Source organism: Leptodactylus fuscus, chromosome 6 (genome assembly GCF_031893055.1).
Source record: "Leptodactylus fuscus isolate aLepFus1 chromosome 6, aLepFus1.hap2, whole genome shotgun sequence".
Classification (NCBI taxonomy): Eukaryota; Metazoa; Chordata; class Amphibia; order Anura; family Leptodactylidae; genus Leptodactylus; species Leptodactylus fuscus.
The window spans coordinates 62,675,623-62,696,271 of record NC_134270.1 but is presented as its reverse complement, the minus strand read 5'-3'; the positions used below and the strand labels follow the sequence as shown (position 1 = coordinate 62,696,271).

At 42.9% G+C, this 20,649-nt stretch overlaps 1 protein-coding gene across 2 annotated transcripts in view; it reads left to right on the top strand.

Moving 5' to 3' along the window:
• KIRREL3 (kirre like nephrin family adhesion molecule 3) overlaps positions 1-20,649 on the top strand; it is a 628,687-nt gene that overhangs the window by 370,785 nt on the left and 237,253 nt on the right. For both annotated transcript variants that reach the window (XM_075280134.1, XM_075280132.1), the window contains exon 2: positions 1,343-1,399. In XM_075280134.1, coding sequence (XP_075136235.1) covers positions 1,343-1,399 — 57 coding nt within the window. The remainder of the gene's footprint in view (positions 1-1,342; positions 1,400-20,649) is intronic.

Below are 20,649 nucleotides of genomic sequence, written 5' to 3'. Positions count from 1 at the left end.
GTTCAGTTAAGTTAGATGGTCGCCGAGCATGGACAGCCCGCTTCAAATCATCCCACAGATGTTCAATGATATTCAGGTCTGGGGACTGGGATGGCCATTCCAGAACATTGTAATTGTTCCTCTGCATGAATGCCTGAGGATTTGGAGCGGTGTTTTGGATCATTGTCTTGCTGAAATATCCATCCCCGGCGTAACTTCAACTTCGTCACTGATTCTTGAACATTATTCTCAAGAATCTGCTGATACTGAGTGGAATCCATGCGACCCTCAACTTTAACAAGATTCCCGATGCCGGCATTGGCCACACAGCCCCAAAGCATGATGGAACCTCCACCAAATTTTACAGTGGGTAGCATGTGTTTTTCTTGGAATGCTGTTTCTTTTTGGACGCCATGCATAACGCCTTTTTTTTATAACCAAACAACTCAATTTTTGTTTCCAAAATGAAGCTGCCTTGTCCAAATGTGCTTTTTCATACCTCAGGCAACTCTATTTGTGGTGTACGTGCAGAAACGGCTTCTTTCTCATCACTCTCCCATACAGCTTCTATTTGTGCAAAGTGCGCTGTATAGTTGACCGATGCACAGTGACACCATCTGCAGCAAGATGATGCTGCAGCTCTTTGGAGGTGGTCTGTGGATTGTCCTTGACTGTTCTCACCATTCTTCTTCTCTGCCTTTCTGATATTTTTCTTGGCCTGCCACTTCTGGGCTTAACAAGAACTGTCCCTGTGGTCTTCCATTTCCTTACTATGTTCCTCACAGTGGAAACTGACAGGTTAAATCTCTGAGACAGCTTTTTGTATCCTTCCGCTGAACAACTATGTTGAACAATCTTTGTTTTCAGATCATTTGAGAGTTGTTTTGAGTAGCCCATGATGCCACTCTTCAGAGGAGATTCAAATAGGAGAACAACTTGCAATTGGCCACCTTAAATACCTTTTCTCATGATTGGATACACCTGGCTATGAAGTTCAAAGCTCACTGAGGTTACAAAACCAATTTTGTGCTTCAGTAAGTCAGTAAAAAGTAGTTAGGAGTATTCAAATCAATAAAATGATAAGGGTGTCCATACTTTTGCACCGGTCAAATTTTGGTTTAATGCATATTGCGCATTTTCTGTTAGTACAATAAACCTCATTTCAATCCTGAAATATTACTGTGTCCATCAGTTATTAGATATATCAAACTGAAATGGCTGTTGCAAACACCAAAATATTTAGAACTAAAAATGATTAAGATTAATAGGGGTGCCCAAACTTTTTCATAGGACTGTATATAATGTGATATTACTGGATAGTATTAGATACTCAATTTTTCCTTTGTTCCTTTCTTTTTTTCAGATTTTGGTCTGGCCTTGGGATTTATGTCAAAGGACAAGTTCCGTAAGATGACTGAAAGTAAGTTCCCTTCTCTTTTACTCTACTTAGACACTTTGCTCTAGCTCCTTCCATCTTCTTGCTCTTCCAGCTGCATATTGAGTAACGTTAACCTAAACGCTGCTATTTTAGTCATAAATTAGTACCATTTTGCCAAACGTCATTCTATGTGTTAATTTCAGCAAACATCGAGCAAAGCTCTTTAACTGAATGTTGACTTGGCTTCCATACAGAAAACAGACATTCATTCGTCTTCTAAATTTAGAAATTGTTGAGAATTTTCTTTTTGAAGAACTTTTTCCTAACAAACAACTTCAGATCGGTAGAAAGAAGTATCAGAGGTGTTATGTAGGAGTCTTCAGTGAAGATGAAGAATGTGGGGAATAGTTTTTCGGTAGGTGAGGAAAGAAGAGAAAACAGGAATATGACTGAAACCTTTATATATGTTATAAGGACTTTATACATGGCTCAGAGCGGAGGTGTTTTGTAATATGAAAAAATAAACACAAGAGCAAGGGGTACAACCAGTGGCGTAACTAGGAACGGCGGAGCCCCATGGCGAACTTTTGACATGCTCCCCCCCCCCCCCGGCCAACACCGACGTCGAAGACCTCGACCGACCCCCTCCTACGCATTCCTGTGCGTTCTATTATGCCCCATAGTGGCCCCTGCACGCAGTATTATCCCCCAAATGGCCCCTGCACGCAGTATTATCCCCCATAGTGGCCCCTGCACACAATATTATGCCCCATAGTGGCCCCTGCACACAGTATTGTACCCCAATAGTGAACCCTGCACACAGTATTGTACCCCAATAGTGGCCCCTGCACACAGTATTGTACCCCAATAGTAGCCCCTGCACACAGTATTATCCCCCATAGTGGTCCCTGCACACAGTATTATCCCCCATAGTGGACACCCATAAACAATTATTATACTCTGGGGTCTTTTCAGACCCCAGAGTATAATAATTGGAGACCCGGGGGAATAAAAAAAATAAAAAAAACACTGTTACTTACCTGTCCCCTGGCTCCTACGCGGTCTCCTCTGCTGCTGTCCTTCTGCTGACGTCGGACGTCACATGACCCGGGACGCAGGCCGGGTTCATGTGACGTCAGAGACGTCAGAAAGGAGGCCTGGCAGGATCGTGGAGAGGTAAGTAATATGTTTTTTTATGTTTCTTACCTCTCCCGGTCCGCCAATCATTATACTCGGGGGTCTGAAAAGACCCCCGAGTATAATGATAGTAGCGGTAGCAGCTGTCACCGGGCCCCTAATGTCCCGGGCCCGGTGGCAGCTGCCTCTGCTGCTATGGCGGTAGTTACGCCACTGGGTACAACCTGGAATTAGATGGGGGGGAGATCATCAGAAATACCAGGAAATATTTTTTTGCTGCAAGAAATGTTTCTGGCAGACATATCCTAAGATAGAGAGGGAATAATATAAGAGCTAATCTTTTCCTGCTGTCAAATTTCTGTGTTTCTAAATGGGAAATCCTATGTATGGCATAGGTACCACTTTGCTCTGTGCTGTATCTGTATGTGTTCTGCACTATGGAATCTATAGCAAGGGGTGAATCTGGTCATAAACTCACTTGGGTCCCCAAAGATCTGGGGGGTTGAATTATTGCATTTTTAAAAAAATTAGCTGCAATGATATTTAGCTGTGAATGATAATTAGCTGTGAATGATATTTTATTCCTCCATTCCTGCACCTCTCCATGTTTGCTTCTGCCTCTCAGGGGTATTATACAGTAAGCCCCGACACTGAAGAACATCAAGACATGACCTTCAGGCGTTCTTTAGTGTCAGGGCGTATTGAGCAGCATCTCCTAGAGGTCCAAGCAGAGGTGGGAATGGACTGGAGTGGGTATGGGTGTTGGAATATTGAAATAGATGTGACCTAACACATCACTGTGTGAAGGCCAAAAAAGGGAGCAATATTATGTGTGGGGGCCAAAAAAGGAGGAAAAGAAAATCTTCTGTTTGGGGGGGCAGTAATGGGGTAATATACTGTTGGAACAATAAAGGAAGCAATATGCTGTATGGGAGCTAGTATGGGGTTTAATATATTGTAGGGGACAGTAAAAGGTCGAGTTATACTGGGGGAGTTTTTGACCTGAAAATAGGGGGCACTTCAGGTAAAGAGGGGGTGTGGCCTAAAATTTGATTAGAGGGAGCTCCCAAGACATGATTTTGCTTGGGGCCTCAAAATGATGAATTCGTCCATGGGTATAGTGTAAGGGCTTGTTCACACAGGGCAAGAGGGGGCAGATTTTGACGCTGAATCAATATCAGAACCCCCCTCACAATGGAGGTCTATGTAGACCGCTAGCTTACGGAAAAAAGGAGCAGCTGCCCTTCCTTCAGGCGGATTCCGCAGCTGATTCAGCCCCGGTGTCCGGCAGCACCGTCCGGACTGGGCCCATTCAATTGAGCCTATTCCGGAGTGGGAAGCCACGACTGTCAGAAGCCGTGACAGTCGTGGCAGGCGCATTTTGGCCTTATTATGAAGCAGCTTAATATCAGGACCAAAATGCGTCATACTGCCCTCCGTGTGAACTAGCCCTTATATCTGACACTTGGAAGGCTGCTGAACTGTTAGGGTGAATTCACACTGAGTAAACGCTAGCTTATTCGAACGTAAAACACGTTCAGAATAAGCGGCGTCTAAAGCAGCTCCATTCATTTCTATGGGAGCGGGGATACGAGCGCTCCCCATAGAAATGAATGGGCTGCTTCTTTCACTCCATGCAGTCCCATTGAAGTGAATGGGGAGTGCCGGCGTATACGGCAAGCTCTGCTCATGCCGGAGCGTACACGCCGGCACTCCCCATTCACTTCAATGGGACTGCACGGAGTGAAAGAAGCAGCCCATTCATTTCTATGGGGAGCGCTCGTATCCCCGCTCCCATAGAAATGAATGGAGCTGCTTTAGACGCCGCTTATTCTGAACGTGTTTTACGTTCAGAATAAGCTAGCGTTTACTCAGTGTGAATTCACCCTTAGTTAGTTTATGCACTGACTGACATACCCCTAAAGATTTTAAGCAGCTGCCACAAACATTGCAAATGCCGCTCTGGATGTGACTAAAGTATCAGTAATAATATCTGGCAGTGGTCTAGAGCAGCCAAGTCCGCCTGTGATAATACAGTGGTAAGACATGTTGATTGCTGGACCAGCGCCTGAACTCTGTGGATAATATGTGGATCTTCCCTTTTTCTGTCTTTTATTTAGGCCATAAGTTTCCTGTTAATTGCATTTGTTGCCCCTGTAAATCACATAAAATACAATAACTGCTCCCCAGCACCATCCGCTGATCGTTCACGTAATGGCAGCATTAATCTTACTTGGACATCCCGCAGCTGAACCTCACTGACCCTGGTGCATTATTTTGATATCGGACATCAGTTACTGAAGTCTTCCTCCACATTCCCATTGATCCTGTATTCATGAATTATTGGTTTGGCTGCTCCGCTCCCTGTGATCCTAGTTCTACTATCACTTATAATTTATAATTTATATACAGTAATATAGTCAGGGCTCCTCTCTGGACACGACCATTCTCCTCAATTAGACCCCCATCTGATAGGCTCTTCGGCTGCCTGAGATATGGGTCGATTGCCCTTTAATTCTAAATTATATATGTTCTTGCAGTGACTAAGGATTTGTCCAAGTCTCTTTGTCACCTAGCCTGATACGTGGTCTTCTTTCCTTCCTTAAGGCTGGTTTCTAGACACCACACAACATAATGTGTATTAGGTACTCACGACTGATAGAGATTTCATTCGTATCATCTATTAGGAAACAACCTCATAGGTGAATCGGTACATCATAGTATGAATTGGGTCCAACTTGTGAACAGGATTTTTCTAAACTTTCAAATATAGCTTTTTTTGTACATTAATACTAATGATATTGAAAAAATAGGAATGGTAGTCTCTTTTTAACATGGACTATCCTAATATTAACAGATTTATAATATAATGATACATAAAAACTCCAAAGAAAACAAGATTTTTTTTTGCAAAAATATTTTTTATTGTTTGTAATCCACATACTTACCTTAACATTTGTCTGTCTGTCTGTCTGTTTATCTATCTATCTATCTATCTATCTATCTATCTATCTATATTTGTTGCTGTTTCTGCATCATGTTGAGTTGCTGATGTATATTAGCCTTGGTTGTATAGCTCTATCACCTGTTGCATAATCTTTTCTTGATTTAAACCTCCGTCCAAGTGCAGACGGGAGGGGTCGTTTTTAACTTCTCGTACCTTTTAGTATATATATACGACAAGCACATACTTGCAGACTAAGCCATGATTAATCTCCGAAATCTCCATTATATTTCCAAAACGCGTAGGCCTATTCGTCCCTTTATCCCTTCTGCACAAGGACGAATCCACCTGTTGCTTTTCAAAGAACGATATATATATATATATATATATATATATACAGTCCTATGAAAAAGTTTGAGCACCCCTATTAATCTTAATCATTTTTAGTTCTAAATATTTTGGTGTTTGCAGCAGCCATTTCAGTTTGATATATCTAATAACTGAAGGACACGGTAATATTTCAGGATTGAAATGAGGTTTATTGTACTAACAGAAAATGTGCAATATGCATTAAACCAAAATTTGACCGGTGCAAAAGTATGGGCACCTCAACAGAAAAGTGGCATTAATATTTAGTAGATCCTCCTTTTGCAAAGATAACAGTCTCTAGTCGCTTCCTGTAGCTTTTAATCAGTTCCTGGATCCTGGATGAAGGGATTTTGGACCATTCCTCTTTCAAAACAATTCAAGTTCAGTTAAGTTTGATGGTCACCAAGCATGGACAGCCCGCTTCAAATCATCCCACAGATGTTCAATGATATTCAGGTCTGGGGACTGGGATGGCCATTCCAGAACATTGTAATTGTTCCTCTGCATGAATGCCTGAGTCGATTGGAGCGGTGTTTTGGATCATTGTCATGCTGAAATATCCATCCCCGGAGTAACTTCAACTTTGTCACTGATTCTTGGACATTATTCTCAAGAATCTGCTGATACTGAGTGGAATCCATGCGACCCTCAACTTTAACAAGATTCCCGATGCCGGCATTGGCCACACAGCCCCAAAGCATGATGGAACCTCCACCAAATTTTGCAGTGGCTAGCAAGTGTTTTTCTTGGAATGCTGTTATTTTTTGGACGCCATGCATAATGCCTTTTTGTATGACCAAACAACTCAATCTTTGTTTCATCAGTCCACAGGACCTTCTTCCAAAATGAAGCTGGCTTGTCCAAATGTGCTTTTACATACCTCAGGCGACTCTGTTTGTGGCATGCTTGCAGAAACGGCTTCTTTCTCATCACTCTCCCATACAGCTTCTCCTTGTGCAAAGTGCGCTGTATTGTTGACCGATACACAGTGACACCATCTGCAGCAAGATGATGCTGCAGCTCTTTGGAGGTGGTCTGTGGATTGTCCTTGACTGTTCTCACCATTCTTCTCTGCCTTTCTGATATTTTTCTTGGCCTGCCACTTCTGGGCTTAACAAGAACTGTCCCTGTGGTCTTCCATTTCCTCACTATGTTCCTCACAGTGGAAATTGACAGGTTAAATCTCTGAGACAACTTTTTGTATCCTTCCCCTGAACAACTATGTTGAACAATCTTTGTTTTCAGATCATTTGAGAGTGGGCTGTCCATGCTCGGCGACCATCAAACTTAACTGAACTTGAATTGTTTTGTAAAGAGGAACGGTCCAAAATACCTTCATCCAGGATCCAGGAACTGATTAAAAGCTACAGGAAGCAACTAGAGGCCGTTATCTTTGCAAAAGGAGGAGCTACTAAATTTTAATGTCACTTTTCCGTTGAGGTGCCCATACTTTTACACCGGTCAAATTTTGGTTTAATACATATTGCACATTTTCTGTTAGTACAATAAACCTCATTTCAATCCAGAAATATTACTGTGTCCATCAGTTATTAGATATATCAAACTGAAATGGCTGTTGCAAACACCAAAATATTTAGAACTAAAAATGATTAAGATTAATAGAGTTGCCCAAACTTTTTCATAGGACTGTATATACGCGACCATCCCAGGAGAACTGTGCAGGAAGGTGGACTGTCACGGTGACCTTATAGGCACCAGAACCTCCAGACCTCTCCCAGGAGAGGTGCACAGGGTAATAGGCAGAGTCAGTTAGATGTGACGCCAGTTGGAGTATTGAGACACCCGCTGGTCCCTGGGCTGGAGATGGTGTGTGGGTGTCAGTGCTCTACTCCAACAAAGAGCATTTGCCCAGGGCTTAGCTGCAAGGAAGGCAAAGTCCAGGCCAGGATCAGTAGAAGTACTCACTGCTTTATTGTAACAGGCATCTGCTGGTCACTTGTCCTGTAGCAGTGAGCTGTGGCACAGTGGCTTGTAGCTGGCTGACACCTTCCCATGTATTAGCAGAGAGTCTAAGATGGCTGCAGGTCCAGTTGCTGGTTTACTGCAAGGGTTCAGTTACCTTGTAGAGGCAGGTGCAGGCTGCCAGGGTTATAGCTCTGCTCAGCCTGATATAATCCTGTCCTCTTACTGATAGTGATGGAGGCGCTGTCACAGCTTCTTTGTCCTGCTGCTGCTGTGGCAATCCTCACAGCACCCAGTGTCTGAAACACAAGATGGCCACTGCCACACTTCTCCTTGCTTCTCCTTCCCTGGCTGCTTACAGAATACTACTTCCTCTCCCTGCTATGACTATTTCCTGTTCCAGCTACAGATCCACTCACTATAGTGTGTGTTGCTATGGAGACCACAGCTCACTAGGACAAGTGAAACCAGAGAACAATAGCTTAACAACATTACACAAATGAATACAGAATAAACATGGCAACACATACAATCTATCATAACATGTAAGGCACTTATATGGCCAAATAACCATTAGTAACTCCTGTGAGGGGGTTACATATATATATATATATATATATATATATATATATATATATATATATATATATATATTTATTTATTTATTTATTTAAACTTGGAGCATGTCTTCACAATAAAATTTTGGAATTTTTTTAAAAAACGAATCATCCGGCGTGCTGAGACTACTTCAATTTGCTACTGCAGAAAAATACCCGCAGCACAGTGTCTGCAAAGCAGTATGTCAGTTATTGCAATGTGTTTGCCTGTAGCTTTCAACCTTTGCAATGAAATGGTTGAAAGTTGGGTAAACCACCTGGGAATGTTGGCTGAAAGCCATGGCAAAAAACACCCAGAGTTTTAGTTTTCACTTTATATATTTACTGTGTCATAAGAATATATGATACATTGGAACTTATGTAAGGTAAAATTGCGGTGCTACAACCAGCATGGGGAGGAGACCTGGTGGCCTCTGCGGCAGTAGGGGCATTGGCTGGGGGCCAAATCAACTTATATAAGGAGGGTGAGCAACCTCATGTGCTGACTCAAGTAAAATTGGTCAAGGACAAGGAAGTCAGACTAGCTATGTACCAGTAATAGAATCTGGCAACAAATGCAATATCCAGCCAGCAATGTTGTTCCAAGCATTCTAAATTGTATATATATATATATATATATATATATATATATATTTATTTTTTTTTACATGAGAGTAAACTTAGTGGCTTGCACCACTACCTTATCGCCAAAACTTCTGTCATGATTGCTCAGTATGGGATGTGTGGGGAAGGTAGCTCGATAGAAGAAGTGATGTAGACCCAAGCAGTCTGAGACAGGGACACAAATCTTGCAGTGAAACAATTTATTTAAGAAAAACAGCAAAATAAATAAACCTTTACATCAGGCACAAAAATGCGCAAAATAAAATACAGCCTTAACTTCAGTAAAAATAACGTTAAAAAAATCCTGCTCGTCTGAGCACTAAGTAAACAGCAAAATATTAACTGTACATGTGGCTTACTACCAGCCTCAACCAATCAATCAACCAAAAAAACACTGTACCGTATCACATGGCTCTTGGTGTCAGGGCAGACACAGCCACTTCCTCTCCTACCAGAAACTGCCCTGAAGTGCAGGCTCAGCAGCCTTTTATGGCTCAGTAACAAGCCCCAGGACCCACACCTGGGCTGAGGCCTATTCCAGACCCGCACTGAACCTCAAATAAGTCAGGAATCTGAGGCTGATATAACGGGACTCCAGCACTTTGCCTTTCACCTTCTCACAGATGGTATTAACATTACAAGGAAGACCAGCATGTACGCTCCTTACAGCAATTGCATGGAATCTCATTTCTAACCATTGGCCCTTGTAAACAAGACACTGATCAGCCAACAAATAAGTTGTTCATTTGACAGCTAACCTTTTGTGCAGCCCAAAATATCATCTTTTGCCAACAGCACATATCTCCATGTAAACAGGGAATGTGCCTCTGGCGCAAAGTAGACAGCATGGAAATAAGTGATTGTAGTAATAATTGGTTGTCGCCTATATAGTTACATCTGGCAGTGTGAAGTCCCTGACTTGTTATATTGTGACTTGGCGTCCTTTATGGGCCTCATTTAGGCCTGAATTAAAGGACCCTTAGAAGTGTCTCTTGATGTTAAACTGTAATCAGTGGCTGAACCAATGGTCAGATCTACTGTGTCTACTAAGGAAAATGAAATATTACATTGTTAGCATTAAGATTAACACAGTGTACATGTGTAACAACGTCTTCAAAGAGATACAAAACATGATGTCACTTTCCATGTATGATATGTGGTGATACATAACAGATATATACATGTATCGGGTTTCGTAACTCTGTTGGCCAAGATGTTCATTCTGATTAATATTTCATCTCAATCACATCAAAGTGAGGTCAATTATGTCCAACAGACTGACCCATAAATGATTCATGCAGTGATACATCATATCCGTCCAGCCGCTGGTCTGTCTCCTGACGCCGGCCATCATTGGCTGTCCCACCACAGGTGATGATGTTGAGCAGGCATGATAAGGGTTAATTGTCCATCTGTCTTCAAGGAACCTTCCTTCTGTAATTTCTTCCGTCATGTGTCTGTTGTTAGAGTTTCAGACATGGGAAGTTATATCAATTTCCCTTCCCTTTTTTCTACATTGTATCAATCACCAAAGTGTCTCCATCTGTATTTGTTTTTCTTCTTTCTTTCACCAATCTCTGACAATGTTGTATTTTCCACGTCACTTATACGGATCCTACTTAGCGCAGTCCTGGCCATCCGAGTTAAGTGCAAGTCTTTTCAGATTCAGTGTAACGCCTTGTCAAATGTTGGTTAAAAGGCTCTTTTAGTAACCAAATTGATACACACTGGAGAGTATTCATTGCAGGTTCCTCTACCTTTAATGGTCCGACAAGGGATTTGCGCTTGGTATAATATTTTCTATAAAGTCTTTTCCAATCTCTCAATTTGTGAATGTCTCTTGATAGTCTATTAAAGGCAGGAACAAAAATCGCCTTAGATACATTATAATTCCTCTGCACTTTGCTACCCTGTAATAGGAAGGCATGTCTCCTACAGCTCCCTGTTCTTACTATAGGAGTTTGCAGGGCATGGATTATATACAGATGTATCAAATAATATGTTTGTAGGGTATTCATTACCGCTTGAATGGAGCAGAGCTGCCAACCTTAGTTACCCTCTAAACCAGGGGTCTCAAACTCAACTCAGCATGTGGGCCGCAGAGCAAGATCCCAGCCAGTCGGCGGGCCGCACCGCGGCAAATTTAGCTCCACCCACTTTTATGTTGACTCCGCCCATTCATTTTTCATGTGCCCCCACACTGTATAATCCTCCTACAGTCACACGTAAACTATATGCCCCCCCTCCATCTTTCCCCCAGTTACATATACACCCTTCATCTGCCCCCAGATTCATGTCCCTCCATCTCTGCCCCCAGATTCATGTCCCCCCATCTCTGCCCCCAGTTTCATGTCCCCTCATCTCTGCCCCCAGTTTAATTTTCCCCCATCTCTGCCCCCAGATTCATGTCCCTCCATCTCTGCCCCAGTGTCATGCCTTTCTCCCCCCTCCCTTCGTCTGCCCCCAGTGTCATGAGCCCCTTCATTCCACCTCAATGTTTAAAGAGGACCTTTCACCATTTTGCCCACAGGCAGTTTTATATACTGCCGGAAAGCTGACAGTGCGCTGAGTTCAGCACACTGTCGGCTTTCCCGATGTGGGCCCAGTGTGAAGAGCTTACGGTCCCGGTACCGTAGCTCTTCTATGGTCAGAAGGGAGTTTCTGCCACTCAGTCAGAGACGTTCTTCTTCACAGCACAGCCAATCTCGCTGTACTGTGTGAGCCGGGAGGAACTCCCCCCTCCCTCCCTGATAATGCTCGTCTATGGACAAGTACTGCGAGCAGAGGGAGGGGGGCATTCCTCCCGGCTCTCACAGCACAGCGCGATTGGCTGTGCTGTGAAGAAGGACGTCTCTGACTGAGTGGCAGAAACTCCCTTCTGACCATAGAAGAGCTACGGTACCGGGACCGTAAGCTCTTCACACCGGGCCCAGATCGGTAAAGCCGACAGTGCGCTGAACTCAGCACACTGTCAGCTTTCCGGCAGTATATAGAACTGCCTGTGGGCAAAATGGTGAAAGGTCCTCTTTAACACACAAAAAAAACACTTATACTCACCATCCAACGCTCCCCCGCCGCGCTCTGCAGTTTCACTAATAGACCTGTAGGAGCGATGTGATGTCATCACATCGCGCCTATATGTCCACTAGCCGGAACGTAGCGGCTAGTCACGCTAGGGACGCCGGATCCGCGTTGAATACATTGCGAGATGATTATATCCACTAGCCGCTAGTGCGGGCCGCACAAAATTGTTCGGGGGGCCGCGAGTTTGAGACCCCTGCTCTAAACAAAGGGGTGCGGATGCACAGCTCCAAATCCCCTGCACAGGCACAGGCCTGCAGCCACCACTAGAGGGAGATTACTACAAAATTACAGGATTCATTTACACATTGAGTTCAATAATAACACAGTATGCACTAGCTACCCCTAGTGGTAGCAGAAGGTACAAGTTTATCATGTAACTTTATGGTTAAGCAAAGCATTGGGCTGGTTCTCTTAGATCTGGTTCCTCTTCCTCTCTGTATACTCTCCAATAAGGATCTGTAATTTTATACTTCAGTCAGCTAACAGTAAGGTCCTATTCACATCTGCACCTGGGGAGTCCACTTGGGGGCCCCCCGAATGGAAACCTACACACATTAAAAAGCGGTTACCTGGGACCCCATGGACCATAATGGAGTCCGTGTGGTTTTCGCACGAAACATGCGGAGAGAAAAGTCCTGCAAGCAGCACTTTCTCACCGCATGATTCGTGCGGAAACCGAGCAGAAACCACATGGACCCAATTATAGTCTATGGGGTCTGCATGGTTTCCTTAGGTAACCGATTTTCAATGCGTATAGGTTTCTGTTTGGGGGGTTCGCAAGCAGACTCCCCGAACGCAGATGTGAACTGGGCCTTAGACAGTTTGAGCTGAAATTTTAATTAAGGATGTGGAGAAAGGGGCCTGAAAAATGAAGAATGGGGCATGTTCCAATGTTTCCTATATTTGCATGTACAATTGACTAAGTGCAAAGTTTTTGAAAAGTTTTTGACCTTTTACGTCGTGTGATGGAATTGTGTGCAATATAAGATACAGCACAAGTCAATATATGCAGCATATGCGATATTAATATCTATACATGTTATCTATATTGTTAGACCAGTTTGAGAATGTTTGGTGCTCTGTGTATTGTATGTATTGGCTGGATTAGCAGCCCAAACCCAGCTCAGCTCAAGTGAACTGACATGCCGAGTTCAGTTGAGCTGCGTTTGTGTGAATCTGGCCTTAGTCTGATATTCCTGACCCCTGAATACATTGTTAATGTTGCCAGCTGTCTGCTTACCGTGTCGCTCATATAAATTTTACATTTGGCTCCTTTAATATAAATATCTCTGCAGCAGCGTCACGGTAAAAGTCGACTCTGCGACCGCGGCCTAGATAAAAGCATTGGTCTCAGATTGCCAGAGCTGCACTGAGCTAAATGATCTATTCAAGCTCGTTTATAAGAAGGTGCCAAGCAAGGAAGGTGGCACTAATGGCTTAAACCCATCGATTCGCCCCGTGGTGCCTTTATCCCTGAGAGACGTTGGCTTTTTCCCTCTCGCCCCCCTTCCCTCTCAGCTTTTCCGCGCCTCTCTTCAATCTATCGCTGGCTACAGCTACGCAGCACTGAGTGCAATGCTGAAAAAGCAATCCATTGCCTTCAATCAATTTGTGATTGAAATGTGACATTTGGATGGAAGTTTTGTGCAAAAAAAATCTATGGCGGTCTGATGTTCTTTGAGAAAAAGGCTTTGACTTCTGAGAAAAATACGAACTCAGCTCAAGCGATGTTTTGAAGAATTATACGGTACAATTAACCCTTCCTTCTACCAAAATCACTTAAAAACAGTGAATAGAAAAACCCACCCATTTGAAAGCAGTTTACTGCAGCTCTGGGTGTGACTGGTGTATGAGGATATATGAGGGCAGTATTTGTTAGAGCTCCTTCACACGACCGTACTGATCCAACACTTGCATTCCTATGGACTCTACACCAAGCCATAGTTTTTGCGGCCATAGTGAAGATCCGCAAAATATGGAGTATGTCCTATACCTCTCCGTATCTGTGGCTTGTTCCATTCACTTCAATGTATGGGTTAGTGAAAAGCACGGAAGACACGGATACCAATCTGCGTATTATCTGTGCCATTTTCACCGACCGGTACACTGAATACAGTCCTATGAAGGAGGGTTTAAGGTTTTAAACATCTTAAATAAATTTATGAAATCACAATAAAATGTTCAATAACTTTACAATTGATTGCTCAGGTCTTATACTCCAGTAGCTTCTAGAGCTGCATTTACATTTCTTCTTAAGTGGAGTCTTTCACCAGAACTTAGCATATTACCCGCCCTGCAGATGGATAGGTTATAGTCACTGGAATCAAACAGTGCTTTCCCCTTGTGAATTGGCACCTTCATAGCCAAGATCGCCTTTTTTTGTCAATATGCAAATTAGCTGTTTTGCGTTGCCATTGCTCCAAAGAGCTAAAATGGCTATATTTCAGTAACGCATGCACCCATTCACAAGCAGAAAACACTGTTTGACTCAAGTGACCCTAATTTATCTATCTGCAGCGCTGGGTTGATTTTCTGGGTTCTGCTGACAGACTCCCTTTAATATTAGGCTTTACAGTAGGGTCAGGGGTCAGCAGAGGCTTTGATACAACTGTATTGGAAATGTGACCTAAACATCCAGGATTCCAGGCTATAAAAGGAGTTAGAACTGTACCTGTAATATGGTAGCTTGGCACCCTCGCCTACTGCACAGTGCCCAGATATGGTAATTGGTACGGTAGTTGTGACATTGACTCTATCAGTTATCCTATCAGATTTCTCTACCGTGATTCGACCACAGCCTCTGCTGCACTACATTCTGCTCCACCCATATGGATTCATCCCCTCAATTACATTACAGCCAGAGAAGCTTCTTCTAGATCAGCAGCCTTTGTGGATTTTAACTATGTTGATGTTTAGTAATTAGGCACAAAATGTCACTATGGGGCGAGCGCCACAGAACACCCACATTCGGGTGCCGCCTGCAAGGTCATATGACATTTGTTCCTTAAGACTTGCCAAACAGCTTAATGCCGTCTGTTCAATATCATATAGAAGAAGATAAAGTCAAACTATTGTAAAATCAATCTTGGAATGATGTAATTGAAGTGACCGAGGCGACTTCTTAAAAAGTTATTATCTCAAATAATAGGAACTTTTAATACATGATGCGGAGCAGGCTGCATTCTTAAAGAGCACTGCCCCCTAATGTCTACATGTAAATATTCAGCTGTTGACATTGCATTACGTCTCTCAAATTCTGTGCTGTATCAGTCACCACTCTTGTTCTGGCAATCTATTCATGAAGTCCAAAATGAAAGATTTGTTTGACCCCACCAAGACAGATGGAGACAGACTGTATCAGCCCCAGTAGGACACCATTACAGTCGTAATACGTAACAGAACAAGAAACACTTGGCTTCCCGCTCTGCCGCTCTCTAACTTGTAGTGCAGGAGCAATGACGTCCCAGCATTGCGTCTCCTGTGCTGAGATGCAGAAATCTTGTCTATGGTCAGGGCACCTTGTAAGCCACAGGCCTGAGTTTACTTGTGGCCAACAAGTCAGAGCAAGAAGTAAGAAGATGTGGTGGTGGTGGCCCCATGCATGAAGGGATCGGAGGCAGGTGAGTAACTTGTATTATTTTTTTTGTTGCATGGGGGACATTATAAGCAGCTTTTATATTAGAAGTGGCATATTATATTATATTATATTATATTATATTCTAAATGATATATTATAGCATAAGTGGCTCATTATACAAGTCATATTATGTTATAGGTGGCATACTATATGTGGCATTTTATATTATAAGTGGCACATTCTAAATGCTATAGCTTAATATAGAAAGTGATATAAAGAGGCATCATTTATATAAAGCGGTTTTATTTATATAAGTGGCATTTTTAACATAAGGGAGCCAGTATTTTTGTCAGGGGTTTCAGGGGAAAAAATGAGGAATAGAAGGGCAGTATTCATTATGATGGTACTTGTACTTTATTAAAGGGTTTGTCTAGCTCATTTTTATTGATGTTCATTCCTTACATTAGTGGGGTGTGACACCTGGGGCCCCATTGCTCAGCTGTTCCGAGGGGTCCCAATACATGTAAAAGCACTGTGACCATTTCACCGTCTACATTGCACACTGGTTGTTTTATTGCAGCCGTACAATGTCATTACAGCCTTGGCCCATAGTGAATAGGACAAGGTTAGGTATATAGTGAATAGGATGAGGTTGTAGTTACATCGCACAGCCACTAGGACACTAACAATACAGTGTGCAGAGAAGGTGCCACAGTGTTGCCTGGGTGCTAGACTCCACTGACCTTTCATGGATGACCTATAATGAGGATAGGTCATCCATAAAAGTGAGCTGGACAACCCCTTGAATGAGGGGGCACACAGGGGGCTCTATGGGCTCTAAGGCCACACTTAGGTTCAGCAGAGATAAAGAGTAAAGAAAATGTAAAATCTGTGCTTTGTTGCGAGACATGTTTGAGGGATATTCAGAGTAATGTGTAACATAGTGACGCCCTTAATATAAATGCCTGCTCCACATATAATTACTGTTATACAGTGGGGCAAAAAAGTATTTAGTCAGTCACCAATAGTGCAAGTTCCACCACTTAAAAAGATGAGAGGCGTCTGTAATTTACATCATAGTTAGACCTCAACTATGAGAGACAAAATGAGAAAACAAATCCAGAAAATCACATTGTCTGATTTTGTAAGAATTTATTTGCAAATTATGGTGGAAAATAAGTATTTGGTCAGTAACAAAATTTCATCTCAATACTTTGTTATATATCCTTTGTTGGCAATGACAGAGGTCTAATGTTTTCTGTAAGTCTTCACAAGGTTGGCACACACTGTTGTTGATATGTTGGCCCATTCCTCCATGCAGATCTCCTCTAGAGCAGTGATGTTTTGGGGCTGTCGCTTGGCAACATGGACTTTCAACTCCCTCCAAAGGTTTTCTATAGGGTTGAGATCTGGAGACTGGTTAGGCCACTCCAGGACCTTGAAATGCTTCTTACAAAGCCACTCCTTCATTGCCCTGGCGGTGTGCTTTGGATCATTGTCATGTTGAAAGACCCAGCCACATTTCATCTTCAATGCCCTTGCTGATGGAAGGAGGTTTGCACTCAAAATCTCACGATACATGGCCCCATTCATTCTTTCATGTACCTGGATCAGTCGTCCTGGCCCCTTTGCAGAGAAACAGCCCCAAAGCATGATGTTTCCACCCCCATTCTTTACAGTAGGTATGGTGTTTGATGGATGCAACTCAGTATTCTTTTTCCTCCAAACACGAAAAGTTGTGTTTCTACCAAACAGTTCCAGTTTGGTTTCATCAGACCATAGGACATTCTCCCAATACTCTTCTGGATCATCCAAATGCTCTCTAGCAAACTTCAGATGGGCCCGGACATGTACTGGCTTAAGCAGTGGGACACGTCTGACACTGCAGGATCTGAGTCCCTGGCGGCGTAGTGTGTTACTGATGGTAGGCTTTGTAACATTGGTCCCAGCTCTCTGCAGTTCATTCACTAGGTCCCCCCGCGTTCTGGGATTTTTGCTCACCGTTCATGTGATCATTTTGACCCCACAGGGTGAGATTTCGCGTGGAGCCCCAGATCGAGGGAGATTATCAGTGGTCTTGTATGTCTTCCATTTTCTAATTTTTGCTCCCACAGTTGATTTCTTCAATCCAAGCTGGTTGCCTATTGCAGATTCAGTCTTCCCAGCCTGGTGCAGGTCTACAATTTTGTTTCTGGTGTCCTTTGACAGCTCTTTGGTCTTCACCATAGTGGAGTTTGGAGTCTGACTGTTTGAGGGTGTGCACAGGTGTCTTTTTATACTGATAACAAGTTTAAACAGGTGCCATTACTACAGGTAATGAGTGGAGGAAAGAGGAGATTCTTAAAGAAGAAGTTACAGGTCTGTGAGAGCCAGAAATCTTGATTGTTTGTAGGTGACCAAATACTTATTTTCCACCATAATTTGCAAATAAATTCTTACAAAATCAGACAATGTGATTCTCTGGATTTGTTTTCTCATTTTGTCTCTCATATTTGAGGTCTACCTATGATGTAAATTACAGATGCCTCTCATCTTTTTAAGTGGTGGAACTTGCACTATTGGTGACTGACTAAATACTTTTTTGCCCCACTGTATCAGTAACATGGCTTTATTGTTGCACATGGTGACATACTGCCCCTGGTGTTTGCTCTTGGTAGCTCAGCAATATCTTAATCACAGGCGCAGAGACATGTGGCAACTCCTCTGGGCCAGTCCTGGCAGTGATTCTTGCAGTGTTTAGCAAGCATCATGCAAACAGTTTTGGAGTCTTTTGGCTTCCGACCACTAAAAGACTGGAGGGAGCTGTAAAGTACAAAGATGTCAAACTGCTTGTTACCCACCTGTCTGCGCTCTCAGCGAGCTGTGCGGACAGAGCTCTGTGCATTTAACCCACTCACTGACAGGAGCTCAGCAAGGCTTCTCTACGGAAAGTCAAGGTCTGTATTGGGAGCTAATGAGCTGGATGATGTGCGGTAAACTTTATGTCAACTGTCCAGACCCGCATAGTTTACCATTATAGTCAATGGCCAACTACACTGCCAACCATGCATCTAGTAAGCAGAATGCACCCAAATATTTGAGACAAAAAACTGGCTAAGATACCTTGCACCTCATTTATAAAGTGTTTGGGATTTCAACTAATCCCATCCACAACTAGCAGAAAAAATCCGCAACAGAAAAATTTGAAATGGGAATTTTGTCAATTATACCTGCGGAAACACTCACATTTTCTGTATAGGTATAACAAGAGCAGAGGAAAACTCTTCGAAAAATGCAATGAAAAATGCTTTGTAAAAAAAAAAGCTTAGTGCAATTTTTTTATGTGGGACCTTAGTCTAAAAATTTTACTAACAAGGTGTGCTTTGTGGATTAGGGGCTTATCAGAACATTGGGCATTGGGCAAGTTTCAACACAGTAGCCCTGATTTACCATAGTGGATATGACAAGAAACTGGTGTAAACGTGGCACATCCTTGGCACATGACCCCCCAAAGTATCAGGTTCCCTGATGCACCACCATACAGTACATTCTTCCTAGTGCACCTCAGACACATATTAAAGGGATTTTACATCTCCTTGTTGTAGCAGTTTGCATGCTGTCTCTTCTTCTCACTTCCCATATTTCTCCCATCCACCCCTCTCTTGTTGAACAGGACACTGGACACTGCAGTATCACAATAATTATGCAGATCAGATAATATGCAGATGCTTGTACAGAATGGACTCAGTGATATCTGTGTTTTTACATAGAGAGATAACAGACAGAGCTTTATCAGCAAACTGCAATTAGCTGAACTGATTGTCCTGTCTGCAGAGCAATGAGTAAGTGACGTCACTTGTCCTATAGGTCCGTGGTTATAGCAACGCTGTGTAAAGAATGGGAGGATTAAGTTCACATAGCAGGCAAACATAGCAGCATTGCTAAAGCAATATATTTAGGAAAAGTCTTCAATTTACATAAGCTACCAGTATAGATAGGATCCTTGAGCTGGGACAACTCTAATACTTCCCAGTGGCCCCCAGACACCAAACTATGCTCCCCAGTGGCCCCAAAACATAATAATGTTTCTCTCTGTCCCCCAGACACCTAATAATTCTTCCCAGTGGCCTCCAGACACCTATTAATGCTCCCCACTAGCTCCCAAACACATAATAATGGTCCCCAGTGGCTGCCAGGCAAGCAGTAATGTTCTGCAGTAGTTATGCAAGTAATAATGTCCTCTGTGACCCTCAGACAAGTAATAATGTCCTCAGTGGCCCCCAGATAATTAATAGTGTTCATCACTGTCCCCAGACACCTCATACTGCTTCCCAGTGGACCCTAGACAACTAATAATGCTCCCCAGACAGGGATTTTACATTGTGAGCCTTACTTGACGCAGTGACTAACAATGTTTGTAAAGCACTGTAGAATATGGTGGTAAATATAATAGGTAACTAAAAATGGATCCCAGGGCCCCTTGAAACAATCCATTCAGGGCCCACATAGCAAAATGTAGCTAAAAAGTACTCACATAACGCAGCAAATACACAGCATCTTTTTCAGCTGGGTTCCCCGCACAGCCAAAAATGTTTTTTTTCTGCAACATAGGGCATTAGACTAAAGGTTCTTTAACAATAAGTTCATCCCAAAGTATCTCCCTGCTGGGTCCCCAGTGATCAGTTGCATTCTATGGGGAAATCTAAGTGTTCAGCTTTCCTACAGCACCATCACATGGAATATTTGACATAACACAGTTCTCACTCAAGTCTGTGTAATGCAGGACAAGGCAGGTGCTCCAGAGCAAGAACCAGTCTTTGTAACCAAAATCCCCTCTAGCCAAGAGATGAAGATCCTGAACAGACACATCCACTTTATCAACGCAAAATTCCTTAATAGGGTATATGAAAATGGGTTTTCTGAATCAGTTTCCCTTTAAGTTCTGTTTTTTACACCTGAATAATCCTGACAGATAATTTCTTCTTACAAAGATCTACAAGAGAATTAATGATGACTTGCTCTACAAACCCCCTGATTAGACGTCTTATTCAAGGTCTAC